At 61.0% G+C, this 16827-nt stretch overlaps 1 protein-coding gene across 11 annotated transcripts in view; it reads right to left on the bottom strand.

The window, feature by feature from the left end:
- Positions 1-542: 542 nt before the first annotated feature.
- Positions 543-16827, bottom strand: part of ELFN2 (extracellular leucine rich repeat and fibronectin type III domain containing 2) — a 59494-nt gene continuing 43209 nt past the window's right edge. For all 11 annotated transcript variants that reach the window (XM_032346362.1, XM_032346361.1, XM_032346359.1 and 8 more), the window contains one exon: positions 543-11270. In XM_032346362.1, the coding sequence (XP_032202253.1) occupies positions 8283-10754 (2472 nt within the window). In that variant the 5' untranslated portion in view covers positions 10755-11270 and the 3' untranslated portion in view covers positions 543-8282. The remainder of the gene's footprint in view (positions 11271-16827) is intronic.

Here is a 16827-nt window from a genome sequence, read left to right as displayed (position 1 = left end):
TCCCATTCCGCAGTGCAAGTTCATCCTGAACCTTCCCTCAGAAAACAGGACGTGAGCTAGTGGCTGCCTCCCCTGGGCCTTCCCTGAGGAGGCCTTTGCCGAAGTTGGAGACCAAGGATCCAAACCAATGGCGGCCTGGGCAGACAAGGAGGCTGAGGCTTGTAGGTGGCTCCCAGGCCCCACCTGAGCGAGGGTTTCCCTGGGCGGAAGACCCGAACTCCATGCCTGACCAGAGAGACAAGTTGCCAATCTCTTGATTCCAGAGAAGGAGCAGGGGTGGTTTGTAGTTGTGGAGAAAGGGGCAGCTGTGGCTTGAGGCCAGCAGAAGCCCAGGACACGGCTCTGCCCGGCGTGACACTGCCCAGTCTGTGGCCTGCAGGAGGCCGCCTCTGGGTCCCACAGACACCTCGACTACCCAAGGCAGAAACACAAGGCAGGCAGGCCTGGGGGTCATGGACCAGGGGCCGGGGTGCCCAGGGCCGTGCCTTCTGAGATTTGCCTCAGAACCAGCCGAGACCGGGTGACGTCCCCAGTGCCCTTCAGGCATAAGGGCTGATCTTGAGGACATCTCCAGAGGAAGAGATTTTACTGCTGCTAAGTCAGCGAAGGGGGGAGTCCCAGGGGAGGGGAAGTGGGCCACCCAACTCAATAGAAGAATAAGTTCGTTGGCCTACAGCTCTGAGAAGGTCATAGAATAACCTTGAAACCATGAACACCTTCAAACCAAGCCCTGGAGGAGCCTGGGGAGCTATCCTGGGAGCACCTTGCAAAGTGGGAGCCCGCATATGTGGGAGGAAGTTTCGGGAATCCAGAGGCAGTGACCATCCTGAGCTGACAGCTCAAGGAGCGGGGGACATGATGGGGTTGTAGACATCCTGGAGAAGACAGAAGAACCGGGTCACCTGCAGATACTGGTCTGAGTGAGCCCGATTAGAGGGCATAACCCGGAAACCGTAAAAGTGGGGTTGCCTCTGTCTGTAGGGTCCAGATCACCACCCCCACTGAAATCGCCAATATATCAGAGCTAGCAAGAGTTTACCCTAAAGTGCCCACAAGGCAGAACCCCTGGGTGACATGTGTCTTGTCGCAGGAAGAACACCTCCTTACCCCAGGAAGGATTAGAATTAGGTGTAAAATCCACATGTCACATTTGTATAATTAATGTCTGATGAAGATATCTGGGTGTATCTCGTGTTTCAGTTTCTTTGTGTTGTTCGCTCTTTATAAGGCATCCATGTCCCTGAAATTCAGATCAATTTGTTTATAAAAGAAATTAATTCCGAATTGTGATTTTCCTCGAAAATACCACTCATGTGATAAGTAGATCGGTACACGACAAGAACCCAAAGTCACCCCGGGAGCGAGTAGAAATCTGTCAGGATGTAAGGCGTCGCTGGTTCTTCAAATAAATGAAGTATTTTGAAAGGAAATCAGATAGGATGAATGTCTGGATGAAGTTTTGGGCCGCTAAAGACATTTGATTAACTGCATTTTGTAAACAGGGCCTAAATTAACCCAAATCCCCTTCCGTGTGAACGTGAAAATTTACTAGATCTATAAATAGAATAACCTCTGTGCCGAAATGAAAAGCTAAAGGTCTTTGCATTTGTACCTGAGTAATAACAGAATGAGTCTTTCTGTACACAAAAAGCAAAGCTGTCCTTGAAGACACTTCCAAATTCCCAGGAACTGCAGATGACCCTCGAACCCCTGGGGGAAGGAGCTTGAGGGGCTGGGGAGTTCAGGACAGCGGGAATGGAAGGAGCTGGACTGGCCTGGATGCCCCCCATCACCCCTCCCCACCCCCGCCAAAGGCTCAAGCCCACCTTTGGTCATGGCTTCCTACCCTTGGAAATCATGGGACCGTCCAACAGGAAAGGCCCACGGTGATGGAGGCCCCGGAGCAAAGTATCAGAGGAAGGTGGCGGGGCGGGGGTGGGGAAGGGTGGCCTGAGCCTCAGCCAGGCTGGGGGACCCCAGGGCAGCCCCAGCTGCAGGCTCTTCCCCCCCCAACCCCACCCACAGACATGCCCCTCTCTCTTCCCATCCCACAGTGCAAGTTCATCCTGAACCTCCCCTCAGAAAACAGGACGTGAGCTAGGGGCTGCCTGGCAAGGGCCAGTCAGCAGAGGTCCCGGGAGACCGCGGGCCGGGCTGAGGCCATCTTGAGACAGCATCAAGGAGGGCGCCTGAGAGCAGCTGAGCGGAGACGGGATGCCAGCTGGGGCCCAGACGGGGGCTTTCGCAGAAGGACGCCGTCCCCCACCCCACCACCGGTCCACACCGGCTCTCAGGGAGGTGAAAGGGATCACAACACAACTATGGGCCAAGAGCCACCAGGGCCCCAGGGACGGCCCCGGGGTCAGAGCTGCCAAGTGGCACCGTGTGACATCACTCATGGGAGAACAGCTTGATGCCAGGGAGGCCACTCGGAGGACCCCACGGCCATCCAGGCTGAAGCCAAGGGCTTCCCGGAGAAGGGCTTTGCCGCAGTTGGGAGAACAAGGATCCGAGCCAAGGGTGGCCTGGGCAGACAAGGAGGCTGGGGTCTGTAGGTGACCCCCAGGCCCCCCTGAGCAAGGGTTTCCCTGGACAGAAGACCCGAACCCCATGCCTGAGCAGAGAGAGAAGTTGCCAATCTCTTGATTCTGGAGAAGGAGCAGGGGTGGTTCGAAGCTGTGGAGAAAGGGGCTGCAGACCTCTCTGGAGACCTGGTGGGACTCGGCAGGCTGCCCGGAAGTTAGCCTGACAGTAGCCAGGAGGACACCCGCTGGGCCCCCATTACCCCTCTCGAAGGGCACAGAGCAATTAAAAGCCGGCCCATGGCAAATCGGGGTCCTTGGCCACTGACTAAGGGACATAATCCCTGGACATCGGCTGAGATTCGTAATGTCCACACCCTGTCCGTCTCCTCAGGTCTGATTGCGAGCAGGGACGATGGAGGCCAGGGCACCCTGGTTGGGGAACACAGCAGCTGGCCGAGGGCCCCGCGGCTTTTAAGGAAGAGGTGCCATAAGGCCCCAGCCTGCCAGGCTTGAGGGGTGTGGGGGGACTGGAACCCTCTCATCTCCTGCTGGTCCCTGACCTCCGACAGACACACTGCTTTTTTCCTTGACCCCGGGGCGGGATGGGGTGGGGGGGTGACTGCCCATCGAGGGGGCTTCATTCCTCAACCCTGTGTGTGGGGTTCTGGTGAGAAAGGGAAACAGAGGGGTCCTAGGACCCCCGCTTGGCGGGGGCGGGGGGAAGGGGGTCGACATTCAACACAGACCTTGGCCCCATTGTTTTAAATAAGAAATTTATTGCAAATATAGAAATTGATTCTCTCCATACAGGAATCTCCGAGTTGAGGAAAACAATTTCGTGCCATTCGGTTTAAAACAGGATGTTGGGAGGAGGGAGAGGCAGATATAGGGAAGAGAAAATAAATGAAGTTACCCCCCTAAAAGAAGAAAAGGAGAGGTTCTGGGCCCCCCCCCCAAGGAAGGAAAGGTCCACACACAGCCAGGGTTCACAGGTTCATAGCCCAGGGCCGAGAGTCCCCTCTGCAGCCCCCAAACCAGGTGCCAAGCCGCAGGGCCCACGGGGGCTGGCGGCTCCTTGGGGAGGGAAGGGGGGAGGAAGGAGGGGAGGGAGGCAGCGAGGAGAGACCCCTGCCCCTGTCCAGCCCTGTGCTTGTTTGGCGAGGGCAAAAGAAGCAAGAGGAGGCCCAGAGCCTCCCGCCCACCCCATTCAACACCCCGTTCCTCTCCCTCTGCTCAGCCGCAGTGAGGGACCTTTAATGAGGCCTGTGAGGCAAGCAGTATAAATACTGGTTCTGTCTTAAAGGTGTGAGGACACGGGGTCAGGGAGGACAGGGAGCACGGCTGCTCCTGGGTCGGAGGGCGGAGGGCGCTGTGCAGAAGTCTCGCTGGGGAGGAGAGAGCAGTCCTTCAGGTGGGCACACGTCAGCCCTGCCCCTGTAAGCCCCTCGGGAGCCAGACCCACCCCCCCCCAGGGCTTCTACCCAGAAAGAGCCCCCACGAAAGGGGTGGGATGCTGCGGAGGGCAGGCTCCCTCGGCCCGGGGCGGGGCGGGGTGGGGTGGGCACGCAGAGTGGGGACACCTGAGGAGGTTCTTCCGGACATCCAGCCACCTGTCACCCTCTCCCTCTGGTCTGGTCTTCCTGGTCAGTCCTCCGGGCTCGCGCCCCCCCGCCCCCCCGCCCCCCACCCCTGCCAGGGGTCCCTGAGCACCTCCCCGCTCTGTCACCTTGTTTTCATTCTCTGCACAGTGTCCCTCACTGGGGAACTCTTCCCTGCACGGACGCCCCTTACAAGCTGGGGCCTGTGACTCTTGTCCCCCATGCCTGGCTGCCATCTTGGACTCACGTCCCTAACTGGTTTCAAGACCCTACAACACTTCCTTCCTTCCCTTTTCTGAGCTTCTGTTTCCGCACTGTTAAATTTTCAGGAGTGGGGACGGGCGGTGAGCGACGTCCCATCGAAAACCTCAAACAGACCCTCGGCCAGGCCCAGACTCTCCCCTACGTCCCCGGTCTCCGGGGCTACATAGGCTTCTTCCCAAGTGGGTCTCTCCACTCCCACTGCCCCGCAGATAGCCCCACGCCCCACCTCCCCCCAACCTGGACTCGGGCAGCCTCCACGGGCCTCCAGCACTGTCCCCTAGCAGGCGTGCGGAGGTGAGCGGACTCCAGCGGGCAGGGGCGGGCCCTGGGACTCCTGAGGAGGTATCCACAGCAGACTAAGGTTTTGTTTCGGTTCGGTTTTTTTGTTTGTTTGTTTTTGCTTTTTTCCCCTCCAGACCTCTGCATCTCACTCCAGAAAGGAAAACCATTAGCTCCAACCGACAGTTAGCAGTGCTGGCCCTCCAGGTGAGGGGAGGACCCCTCGCCCCGTGCCACTCGAACAGGAACCCAGGAATTTTCCTCTGGAGATTCTCGGACAGGGACAGCAAAGCCCAGGCAGGACCCAAGGCAAGAAGGCCTCCCCCGGTAGGCCCACATCTCCTCGGGCCGGCTTGTCCCCGATTCCTCCATCACCCCCTACATCCCTTCTCTCCTGGCTGCCAGCCCCCCACCCCCACCCCCCGTCTGCCCTGGGACCGCCGTGCTCATCGCTGTTACAAACACGGGGCCTCAGCTGGCCAGACGCTGTGACATAGGTGTTCATTTGTCTTTCGTATTTTGCTCTCTCTTGGAGAAGAATGATCCTGAAGAGGACACAGGACACAGATGCAGGAAAGCCTCCAAGGTGGGCTGCAGTGCACTGGCCCCTTTCCCAGATCAGGGCAACTGGCAGCTGAAGAAGGTCCAGCCCGGCCAGGAGGCCAGAGGCCTCCAATTCTATTCTATTCAATTCTATTCTGCCTCCAGGATTGGTGTGATCTAGCCCAGGAAGGTCAGTTTACCTCCTGGAGTGGCAAGACACTCACTGTTAAGACAGAGACCCCCAAAGAAAGATGGTCTGTAGTTTTTAATAGGCCATCGTCAACCAGGAATGATGGGGGAATGGCAAGGGTGGGGGCTTCTGCTCCCGCTGCCAGGAACCCTCACTCTGTGGGAAGTGCCACCTCCGGTGAGACCAGGCCAACCCGGCCCTGGCTCCTTCCATGGGTTCTTCCCTCAGGGGCCCCAGCCTCCCCATGAAGCCCTGAGCTCTTAGCCCCCTGGATTTAGCTAGGTGACCGTGTCCTACACTCCAGCCTGGTAGTCAAGTCACCCAGCCCTTCCCTCTTCGGGGGGCCCCCAACGTCTTCATCGGAAAAATGACAGCAGGTGGGACAAAGAGGTCCCGGCACGCTCCCTTCCCTGGCAGGGAGGAGGGAAAAGGGCGAAGGTAGGAAACCGGGGGCCCCAAGGGGCAAGGCAGCACTTGTGGGCCCAACGTTCAGAGAGACAGGAGACGGGGGCGGGGCAGGGGCTGCGTTTCAGTGGCACCTGTTTTGGGTCTTCTGCAGAGCTGGACCCTCCCCAGGTTTCAAGAGCTGCTTGTCAGATCACGACAAAGGGAACGTGGGCAAGAGGGGGCGGCGGAGGGGGGGCTGGGAGTCTAGACAAACTGGCACATATACGACAGATGTTTGCTCAGAAAAATACAGTAAAATCGTCATGCAAATATAACAGGAGTCTGCTTTCTCACACCACTGGCTTTGCCCGCTTGCCATTCTCGGTTTTGCCAATCTGGTGTGAGGCAGGCTTGGGGGCGCAGGTTTCGGGGGTTGAGGGAGGTCTGCTCTGCACGTCCACGCTGGCCCCCTCCTCTCTACTCCCCAGAACAGTCTTTTCTTTGCAAATGTCACCCCCAAAGTGAGCCCTGGGCTTGGTCTGTCCCCCAAGTGGGTGTAAGAGAGGCGCTCCTGTGAGCCTAGCAGCCCCCCGCAACAGTCCTGCCCCAGACTCTACCCCTGGCAGGAAGGTCACTAGACCCCCCCACCCCAACCGAGGAGATGGCACTAGCTTTCCTGGTCAGCAACCCCCACACACAGTAAAGGTCTTAGTCTCACCCCAATGCCCACCCTCACCCCATAGCCACGCTCCCCAGATCTCAGGAAACCCAATGAGGTGATAGGCCAGAGGCTGGGGGGTCTCCAGCAGGGGTGTGGGGCAAGGTGAGTGGGCTCCTCCCCATCCGGAGTTGGGTGGGGAGCCAGGGAGCAGGTGGACAGGTGGCCAAGGCCATCGCTGTCCCCACCCCCACTAGCCCAAATCCTTATCAAAGGTAAAGGGCTTCTCAGCACCCTGACAGTGTGCTCAGGACCCCAGATCTGCCCCACCTTCCGCCCCCATCCAGACTCAACCCTGAAAGCCCCTGGCTGTTGAGAAAGGCCGCAGCCACCTGGCCCTGCCCTCCCTTACCACCCTCTGCCGCCCACACTGACAAGAGAACCCCCAGGAGCCCAACAGTCCCAACTGCCAGGCCCTGGGTTGCCATGGCGACAGAAGCTGGCCAGGCAGAGGGAGGGGCCCCACGAACCTGCCTGCTCCCGCCCCCACCCCCACTCCAGCAAGGTGGGGGGTGCTCACTGTTTGTGCTTTGTTCGATGTTGGGTGGGGGTCGGCAAGGGGAAGAGCGGCCATTTCCATGGAAACATGGGAGCCCCTCTAGTCAGAGGGCGGGGCAGGGATGGGCAGCCGAGAGGTGGCGGGTGAGTAAGCCTGGGAAAGCCCTCCTTCCCCTGGGCAGGCCGAGATGCTGCCCCAAGATCCCATAACAGGGGATCAGGCAGGTGGGAGGCCAGGATGTGGGGACACAGGCAGGAAGACCCACCCCCCAATACCCTGCCTCCCCACTGGTCCCAGGCATCACAGTTCACTGCTGCCCTTCTGCATAAGGAAGGGTCCTAGAGGCCGAGAGAGGCTAAGGGGCTGGAGTGAAGGGGTCTGCACCTGAGAGGTGGTGGGAGTGGGCCCACCTGCTCTCTTCTCAGACCCCAGAAGCAGCCCCCAGGCTACTTGGAAGACACTTGAAGGGGGCTGGTGGAATGGCCCTGTGCCTCTGCTCCTTTCTTGTAAGCCAGACCTCCTGTCTCTCTTGGGTGCTGGCATGGGGTGGGGCGTGGCGAAGGACCCCCAGCGTAATGAACCATAGCTCCACACTTGGGGGCGTGGCCATGGGGCTTTCTAGAAAGGAAAAGCACCTGCCTGATTCTCAAGTCCCTCAGCCCCAAGAGACCACAGCTCTGGAAGGGGGTGACGAGCAGACGAAGGGTGGGGGGGACAGCAAAACTGCCTAAACTGCCATGTGGCCCTGGAGCTGTCACCTTCTTTCTCCGGGCCTCAGAGTCCCCCACCATAAAAGAAAGGAAACAAGACCCAATGTCTGCCTCGTGCTCAATCCCCAAGTGACCTAGCCCCAGAGTCGGGGTGGGGGAGACCCTCTCTCCGCCCCAGACTCTTCTGCCCCACACCGGTCCCTAGTCCCAGAGCCCCAGACCCCACACCCCCTTTGGGCTTCCTGGCCTGCGCCCCGCCCTCCCCAGCCCCGCACACCCCAGCAGAGTCCCTGGGCAGCACAGTAAAGACGACTGGTTTCGGTATCAGTGTGTAAACTTGAAGGAGAACGTGTCTCTGTTTTCCTGTCCGTTGTTGTCGGGTGGTGGCTGTTCACAGTCAGGTGGTGGTCAGGTGTGTGCATGGGTGCGTGCGTGCGGGTGTGCGTGTGCGTCCGCTCCTCGGCCCCGGCCCCCAGCGCCACCCCCTCCCCTCTGCCCGGCTGCCGGGCCCTTCCCCGTGGGGGCCCCCCCCAACCCTCCCCCGTCCGGCCTCACCGGGAAGGAGAGGGTCACAGCTTCTGCTGGGCCGAGACCCCCTTCCAGTAATCGAGGATGTCGTGCAGGTCCTCGTCCTTGGCGAACTGGACCTTCTTGCGCAGGGCGTGGCCGGCAGCCATGTACACCTCCTCCCGGGGGTGCTTCTTGTAGGGCCGGAAGCGCTCCCAGATCTTGTGCGTGCTCTCGGAGGAGTACTCGGGGCTGGAGGAGTACCCTGAGTAGTAGTGTCTGGGGGAGAGCTGCGAGTAGGTGGAGTCCCGCTTGGAGCGGGTCAGCGGCTTGAGGAAGGACACGCGCTGGCTGAGGCTGTCGGCGCCCTCCTCGTAGTACAGGGCTGGGAAGCTGTGCCGATGCTCGCTGCAGTGGTAGGCGGGCTTCACCTCCAGGTGGTGGATGCCACTGCCCCCACCACCCCCGCCGCCCCCGCCACCGCCCGCGGGCACCAGCGGGAGCCGGTCCAGCGGGCTGTTGAGGGGGCTGCCCTTCTCGATGTACTTGGAGTCGCCCTTGGTCAGCCCCGCGGCAGCCGGGTGGTCGGGCACGTCCAGGCTGAAGACCTTGGCGCTCTTGATGGAGCCGCTGGAGGACACGCTGCAGGTCTTGCGGGCCACGGCAGCGTCCGCGCTCAGCTGGCGCTGCAGCGGGTGGTGGGAGCTCTCTTTGTAGGGGGGCGAGAGGAAGCTGGGCCGCTCCAGCGCCCCGGGGGCGGCGGCCGAGGACACAGCGGCGGCGGCTGCGGGGAGGGACTGGCACTCGAAGGCCAGCTCGGGGTCCCCGCCGCCACCTCCCCCCCCAAGGAACGAGGCCGAGTCCAGCTTGAGGGCATCGATGCAATTGTTAATGATCTGGTTGACCTTGTCCACCTCCTTGGCGATGGTGGAGATCTCGGCGGCCGAGCCCTGGCCATTCTCCAGGTCCGGGAGGTCGTCCTCGGGCCGGGCCAGGCCATCCCCACCCGCACCCGTGCGCACCTCGATGTAGTTGCCCTTGGTGGCCACCTTGGGGGTGTCCAGCCCGGCCTCCAGCGCCTTGGAGGTGGGCAGCTTCTCCCCGATCATGGAAGGGATGGACGACATGCAGGACACAGGCAGCACAGGGGGTTCGCCCAGCTTCTGGGCGGCGTGGACGACAGAGCCGGCGTCCACGTCCGCCCCGTAGCGCATCTCCAGGATGGTTTTCTTGACCTTGACCGACTTCTGCTTCTCCTCCTGCATCCGCCGCTTGCGCAGGCAGTAGTAGACGGCGCCCAGCACAATAACCATGCCGAAGAGGCAGCCCAGGATGGTCATGATGTAGTGGGTGGTGGTGGAGGTGCTGGGCGCCAGGTCGCCCGGGACGGGGTCCCGCGTGGTGAAGGTCAGGCAGGTGTGGTTGAAGCGGCGGCTGTTGCGCAGCGAGGTCACACAGAACGTGTACTCGGTGTGCGCCCGCAGCTTGTCCAGCGTGACAATCTCCTTCTTGTTCTTGAGCGTCATAACGTCGGAGAAGTAGCTGTTGTTGTACTGGACCAGGACGTACATCTTGCTGTAGGGGTGCGGGATGATGACCACCAGGGTGGCCGAGGTGAAGGTCACGTGGTGCAGCTTGATGGCAGGCCCCGCTGACGCGTCCGTGGTGGACGAGGCCGGGGGCTCCACCGAGAGGATCTCGTCGGGGTTGAAGCCCGAGTTCTCGTCGGGCTCCCTCTGGGCGTCGGTGGAGTAGGGCGTGGGGTGGCTGGCGGGCCGGGCAGGTAGCGAGCCGTTCCGGCACTTGGCCTGGAGCACGGTGATGGCGTTGAGGCTGTGGTAGGGCCGGGGTACCAGCAGGGGATAGCCGGCGAACTCGCGCGGGGACTCGCACTGCAGGCGGTCGTAGTTCTTGGTGACGTTGTTGAAGACCACCAGCCAGGCCAGGAAGCCGAAGAGGTCGCACTCACAGTTGAAGGGGTTGCCGGCCAGCTCGCACACCATGAGGCTGGCCAGGCTGGCGAAGGTGGCGCCGTCCAGGCGGCTGAGGCGGTTGGAGGACAGGTCGATGCTGATGAGGCTCGGGCACTCGGAGAAGGCGGCGGGCGTCACCACCTCGATGAGGTTGTGCTGCACGAAAAGGAACTGCAGGCGGCCCATGCCGCGCAGCATGCCCTCCGTCAGGTTGCTGAGCTTGTTGTAGCCCAGCTGCAGCACCTGCAGACTCGACTGGCCCAGGAAAGCGCCGTCCTCGATGTACGAGATCTCGTTCTTGGTGAGGTTGAGGTCCGTGAGGTTCCCGAAGCGGTTGAGCGAGGAGTAGAGCACGGCCTTGAGCTTGTTCTCATTGAGGCGCAGGTCGTGCACGGTGCTGTTGATGTGCTGCGGGATGGTCTCATAGGGCGGCTGGTTCTGGCTGCAGATGGCCAGCCACACGTACCCCTTGTCGCCCTCGATGAGCCAGCAGTCGGCGCGCACAAAGCCCGGCCGGCACACGCACAGCAGCATGGCGGCACACAGCCCCAGGCGCAGCATGGCGCTGGCCACAGCCCCCCACCCCACCCTCCGGGGAAGGCCGGACTGGGGGGGTGTAGAGAGGGGGGCCGGGGCGTGGGCGGGGGAGGACCTAGCAGCGGGAGGCTGGGGCTGGCAGCACAGTCCTCCCTGGGGCCGCCACCATCTTGGGGGCGACCCCTGGCACAGGGGCCCCTGGTGAGGCAGACACGGCCGGCGCCAACCGTGTGTTGGGGAGTGGGGTGGGGGAGTCCTTGGGGGGTGTTAGCAGCAGGTGCGGGCCACTGGGACAGGGACACACAGCGGGACACACCCCCACCGCTTGTCTCTGGGAGGGTGCACAGGCTCTCAAGACTTGACTCCCTCTCCCTCCTCCTCCTCCTCCTCCTCCTCTTCCTTCTCTTCCTCCTCCTCTGGTTCTGGGCTCAGAACTTCAGACGATTCCCACGATTCCCACGGGCCGCTGGAGAGGGAAGCTCCGAGGAGGGAGTGCGCGAGACAGGGCAGGAAGGACGAGACCCATCTGTCACCTGGCTCCTGAAAGGCAGCACCGAGAGGGAGTGACAGATCAGTGGAAACTCGGAACAGCCCCACTAAAGCTCCAGCACGGGCCCCTGTCCCTTCTCTACCCCCTCCTACTGGGGGTCCTTGGTGCCAGCAGCAAGCAGGGGTCTCTGTTACGTAAAAGAAGGGAGGGTGGGGGGTGGCAGGACAGGAAGAAGGGGCCAAGAGGTCTGGAGGGAAGGACACAGAAGAAACAAGGAGTAGGGCAGGGGGACAGAATTTGAGGATGGTGGGCAGAGAAGGGAGACTGGACAGTGACAGGTCAGGTGCGTGTGTGCACACGCACAGACACAACACACACACACTCCCCAGCACTCGTGTCCACACTCGTCCACCTGCCGGCACAGAGACCCACATGCCCTCTCCCATTAGCCAGAACACCGCAGCATGCCCACGGACGGCCTTATGCTGGACAAATGGGCCCGTATGCACATGACCCCGTAGCGAGGCAGGAACCTTCCAATCCAGGAGAGGAATTAAGAAGCCCAGCAAAATGCCTCCTCCCCTCCATGCCCAAAGATAAATAATTCATTTGTTGTGTAACCGCTCTTGTTCCAAAAATAATCCCCTTGTCTCAGCTTCCATGGGGGAGGGGGAGCAGAGCAGCATGGCTGTGGCCCCCCCAAGCTGGGGGTCTCCCACAGGGGGAGGGCATGGAGACAGCTTCTTCCACACGTGGCAGCAGAGCCAAGGGAGAAAGGGCAAGAGTCTGGGAAGCCAAACACCCCCCCCAATATCACTTCCCCAAAGTGCTTTCCATTACTGGGCCCCGATCTTGTAGTACAAGGTCTCAGGCAGACGGAGAAGCGGGCAGCATCCCGAACAGTGTGGCCAAAACCCCACATCCCCTCTGCGGCTGGAGAGTCAGAGGCCCAGAGAAGGGCAGGGACTTGCCCCTAGTCACACAGCACAGCCTGGGCGAGGATCAAAGATCCCGAGGCACCAGGAGTCAGGAGGCCTGGAGCCCCCTCTACCCAGCCCAATCAGCCAGAGGGATTGAACCATCTCTGAACTTTCTGCCACACTGAAGTGGGGACCAGGTCCTGCCCAGCCGTCTCATGGGGAAGAAGTACGGTGAGCCATGCTGCTCGCACCTGAGCTGCAGAGAACCAGCGTTGGTAGCACAGGGCCCACAGCCGGCAGCCCCTCATTTTCCAGGGGGGGCACTGAGCCCCCAACCAGGGGACACCTGCCCCAATCACCCAGCAAGCCAGACAGGGGCCGCTCAGCGGATGTGGCCCCAGCTCCCACGCAAGACTCCCTCGATTTGCAGGAAGAGCCCCGTGCACCCTCCCCTCGCCCTGGGCAGCGACCAGGGCTATGGACACCAGGCCGGAGAAATCCACATTTGGACAAAGAAAGCCAGACACCGTTCACAAGAGCCACCTCTGCCTCACGCCCCTCCTCCTGGGAAACTTCAGGAGAGAGAGTGCATTGAAAAGAAAAAAAAAAAAAAAAAATGTATTAAACCTTTGCTGTTAAAGCAAAACCAATTTACAGCCCGGAGCCCCAGAGGGCTGAAGAGAGGAAAGGGAAGCAAGGGCGGAAACAGTCCCTGAAGAAGTCCAGGCAGGCAGTTTCTGTGGAAAAGAGGGCGAGCGAATGGGACATTCGATGACCTCTCAGATTAAAGACATGGCGACGGAAGCTGTGATTATCCAGACCACTAGGTGAGGCCAACTCACAGCTCCCAGTCCCCAGCAAGGTTGGTTCGGGCTGAGGGGCCGTATGGGGACTGGGGGCGGTGGGGGTGAGGAGAGGGCACAAGGAGGTTGGGCAGGGACGGGCGCCCAGGCGGCACAGAGTATTTCTGTCCCTGGCTGGGCTGCGCAGCTAGCACTCCCATCTGGCGTGGCTGATGGCTCCTTGGGGCCTCAGTTTCCTCCCCTGCCACCGGCAACAAGCTTGTACTGGAAGAGGCTGAGGGGCCAAGCTCGCTAGGTCAGGGAGCCCTCTGTCTGCACCTCCGGCCCCTGCTGGGAGCGTCCAGGGACCGCATTTGTATGCCGGTACGCCCGCAGGTGTGCGCTGGCTCAGAGGCTGGTGCAGGGGCGCCTGGGTGGCTCAGTGGGTTAAAGCTTCTGCCTTCAGCTCAGGTCATGATCTCGGGGTCCTTGGATCGAGCCCCACATCGGGCTCTCTACTCAGCGGGGAGCCTGCTTCCTCCTCTCCTTCTGCCTGCCTCTCTGCCTAATTGTGATCTCTCTCTCTCTGTCAAATAAATAAGTAAATAATCTTTAAACAACAACAACAACACCGGCGCAGAGGTGTGCAAGGAGACGCATGCAAGTAGACGGACATGCAGGCAGCCGTGTGTGCACCCTCATGCCCAAGCGGGAGCCCAGGATCCGTGCGTGTGCAGCCCGCCACTGGGAGTGCTCACCTACGTGTGGAGCGGTGGGGAAAGATGCGCGTAGGGGCATCTGCAGGGACGCAGACACATACCTGCTGGCATGTCAACATGTTTCAGACCGTGTGAGTTCCCCATGTTAATGTACGTGCGCACCTGTGCAACTGAGCCACACAGAGTGTCCCCCACCCCATTCCCCATGCCCTTCAGATCTGAGCTGCTCAAGCCAGCACCCCCAGCCGGGCCCAGGGGGTGCAGGGCAGAGCTGAGCTGGCTGGAGCTTCTGGAAATCCAAGGCCATGCTGAGGGGATGTGAAGAGGCTGATGGTGGTGGGGGTTTGCTAGGAAAAGGATCCCAGGTTTAGCGAGCCCGGCTACTCCTTTCCGACCGCTTCCCTTCCCCAAACAGTCCAGGGTAGACAAAAGCCCTGACCTCAGCAACTCAAGGTGACCCTGCCCATGGCCCTCTCTCCAGCTCCTCTTGGTCTCCAGGATGGCCTGGCCCGGGGCCCAGCTCCCCTCACCCTCCCACCCCTTCCATGACTCAGACCGAAGGGGAGGAGGCTCCCCATCACCCCTTCCCGTGTGTGCGTCAGCCACTCGGTCCCAGTCCCTGGGCCGCCTGCCCACTACCCCTTGAGGCCTGACGCAGCCGGGGAAGGGGGAACGCAAGGAGAAGAAGGTGCTGAGAGCAGCACTTGGCCCCCTGCCCGGACGCACACCTACTTGAGGTATGGGGGAGGGCTGCTGGCTCACACCTGGAGCTGGGGGTCCTCATGGTCCTGGGGATCCCCCAGCACACATGCCAGCAGCAGGAGCAGGGCCCTACCCCCACCCCTGGGGCGGTGGCGGGGGTGGGGGATGGCAGAGGGAGAGGAAGGAGTGAGGGAGCTGCAAATAGAAGGCCAGGCAGGAGGCAGGACAGGAAAGCAAAATACGGAGACAGCCAAGCGGGGAGAGACAGGGGATGGAGATGAATGGGGAACAAGCGTCTGAGACAGGAACCAATCAGCAGAGAGGCTCAGGGAGATGATGGAGGGCACGGAGCCTGCTGCCCACCCACCCGGGGCAGAAATGCCACCAGTGCCCAGCTCGCAGGGAGGGGCAAGCAGCCGGAAGCAGCTGTCGGAAGCAGAGGCCTTTGCTGCCCTGTGCCAGGGGTGTTAAACCTGGGAGAGCCTGGCCCAGCTTCCCCCCTTCCCAGCTGACCCAGCTTCCCCTCCCCCACCCGTGCACTGGGCCTGCCCCCCCAACCCCCACTCCCCCACCCCCGCTCTGGCCCAGGGGGCACACTGTTGTGGCAGGAACAAGAGACCTCTGGCCCGAGCAGGGGCAGGCCCCCCTCTCTCCAGCCAGCACAGAAAAGAAAAGTTGGGGGGCAAAGTTGGAGGGTGCAGCGTACTGCAGAGGGCTCTTGGGGTGGACCCCAGTCTGGCTGGCTACAGATGTCCCCTGTTGTGGGGACACCCTGGATGGTGAGGAGGAAGGAGGGGCAGCAAGCCCTGACAGGTCTGAAGGGCAGAGCTCAGCTGGGGTCTCCGTTCAGAGCCACAGAACATGAGTGACTCTCAGCAAATTTCATGCCCCCCCACCCCGCCCCGTCTCTGGGCCTCGGCAACCGACCCCAGAAGCCACTCGTTTATCCAGCTGGCCTCTATGCCCTTGTCCTCCAGGTGCCACAAGGCTCCGGGCGCCTCCATGGACTCCGAATCCTACAACTTCACAACTGGAAGAACCCTCGCTCCGCCCCATCCCAGCCCTTCCCAGAGGGGAAAGCGGACGCCAGGACCAGGGAAGGGTCCCATGTTGCTGGTGGCAGGTCAGGCTCAGGCCCCAGGGAGGCAGTGGCAGACCTCGATCTGCCAACCCCCATCCCTTCTGGGAGCTTCCTGCCCCAGAGGAACCCCCCCGCCAGCTTAACCCAGGACATTGCTCGGGAGGCAGAGCGAGCGCACCGTCTGTCGGGCACCCAGGGCAGCTCCCCAGAGCAACCCCTCCCTGGGCTGAGTGCGAGGGCGGGCAGGCTGAGGTCTGCGGCAGAGCGGGGAGGGGCGGGAGGTGGGGGAGCCAGGATCAGCAGGGAAGGAGAGACGCAGGGCTGCCACCTGCGTGGGCTGCTGAGTACCACCTTGCTATCTCACGGGGCTCCCCCAAAATCGCAGGCCGTGGCAGAGACAAATACACTGGACAGGGCAGGAGGCTCCCGTGGGGACACTGCTGGAGCAGATGTTGGTGGGAGCTGGGGAACAGGTGGGGTGGGGAGGGGTGCGGTCCATGTTCCCGCCTCCCAGGAGCAGGGACATGAGGGGGGACCGGGGAAATCTCATTTGCAGCAGCTGAAAGCCCTGGCCTGGATTCTTCCCTGGGCCAGGCTGGCCAAGGTCCCCTGAGGTGCCATTGTCACTGTCCAGGTCAATGCCATTACCCAGGATTAGGAGGCCTGAGGGCTCCTGGGACCCAGCCAGAACTCATGGGGCAAGCAGTCGCCTCACCTCTGTCTACTGAAAGACAGCAACAGGGTCCCCTCTGCTCTCTGGGACAAAGCCTGCCACCCCTGGGGTGGCTGGACATTGAATCTTGTCACTGCCTCCACCGCACTGGGGTTCCCCGGGGCACGCCGCTCTGGGCCTCAGTTGCATCTATAAAATGGGATCATTATACCTCCACCAAGGAACGGCCATTTGGCCATAAACCATTTGGATTTCAGGTACAATGAGCCCCAGCAGAGTAAGAAGTATGGATGTTGAAGACAAAGGGTCCTGGGATTGAATGCTGAGCTGTGTGACATACGGCACATTAATGAACCTCTCTGGGCTTCAGTCTCCTCACCTATAAGATAGTCATAACTATCCCTTTGGCCGACATTGCACAGTCCTTGAATCTTCTATCAATCCTGAGTGACTAGGGCTATTGGTCTCATTTTACAGGTGAGAAAACTGAGGCTCTCTCCTTCCCCGGCTTCCTCTAAAGAGCTGGGCTCATGGCAGAGACTGGACATGCATGGGCTGCCCAGGGGCTCTCCTACCCCTTGTGTATGCACCTTCTTCCCTATTGGAAAGTGTCCACAAGCCAAAAGAAACTTCAATCTCTCCATCATTAGGAAGTACTTATTCCAGGCCAGTTATGTTCCTCAACCCCCTCCCCCAGGCACAATTCTACCACAGGGCCTTTGCACATGCT

Source organism: Mustela erminea, chromosome 6 (genome assembly GCF_009829155.1).
Source record: "Mustela erminea isolate mMusErm1 chromosome 6, mMusErm1.Pri, whole genome shotgun sequence".
NCBI lineage: Eukaryota > Metazoa > Chordata > Mammalia > Carnivora > Mustelidae > Mustela > Mustela erminea.
The sequence above is the reverse complement of the archived record's forward strand: the minus strand, read 5'-3'. Positions and strand labels throughout refer to the sequence as shown.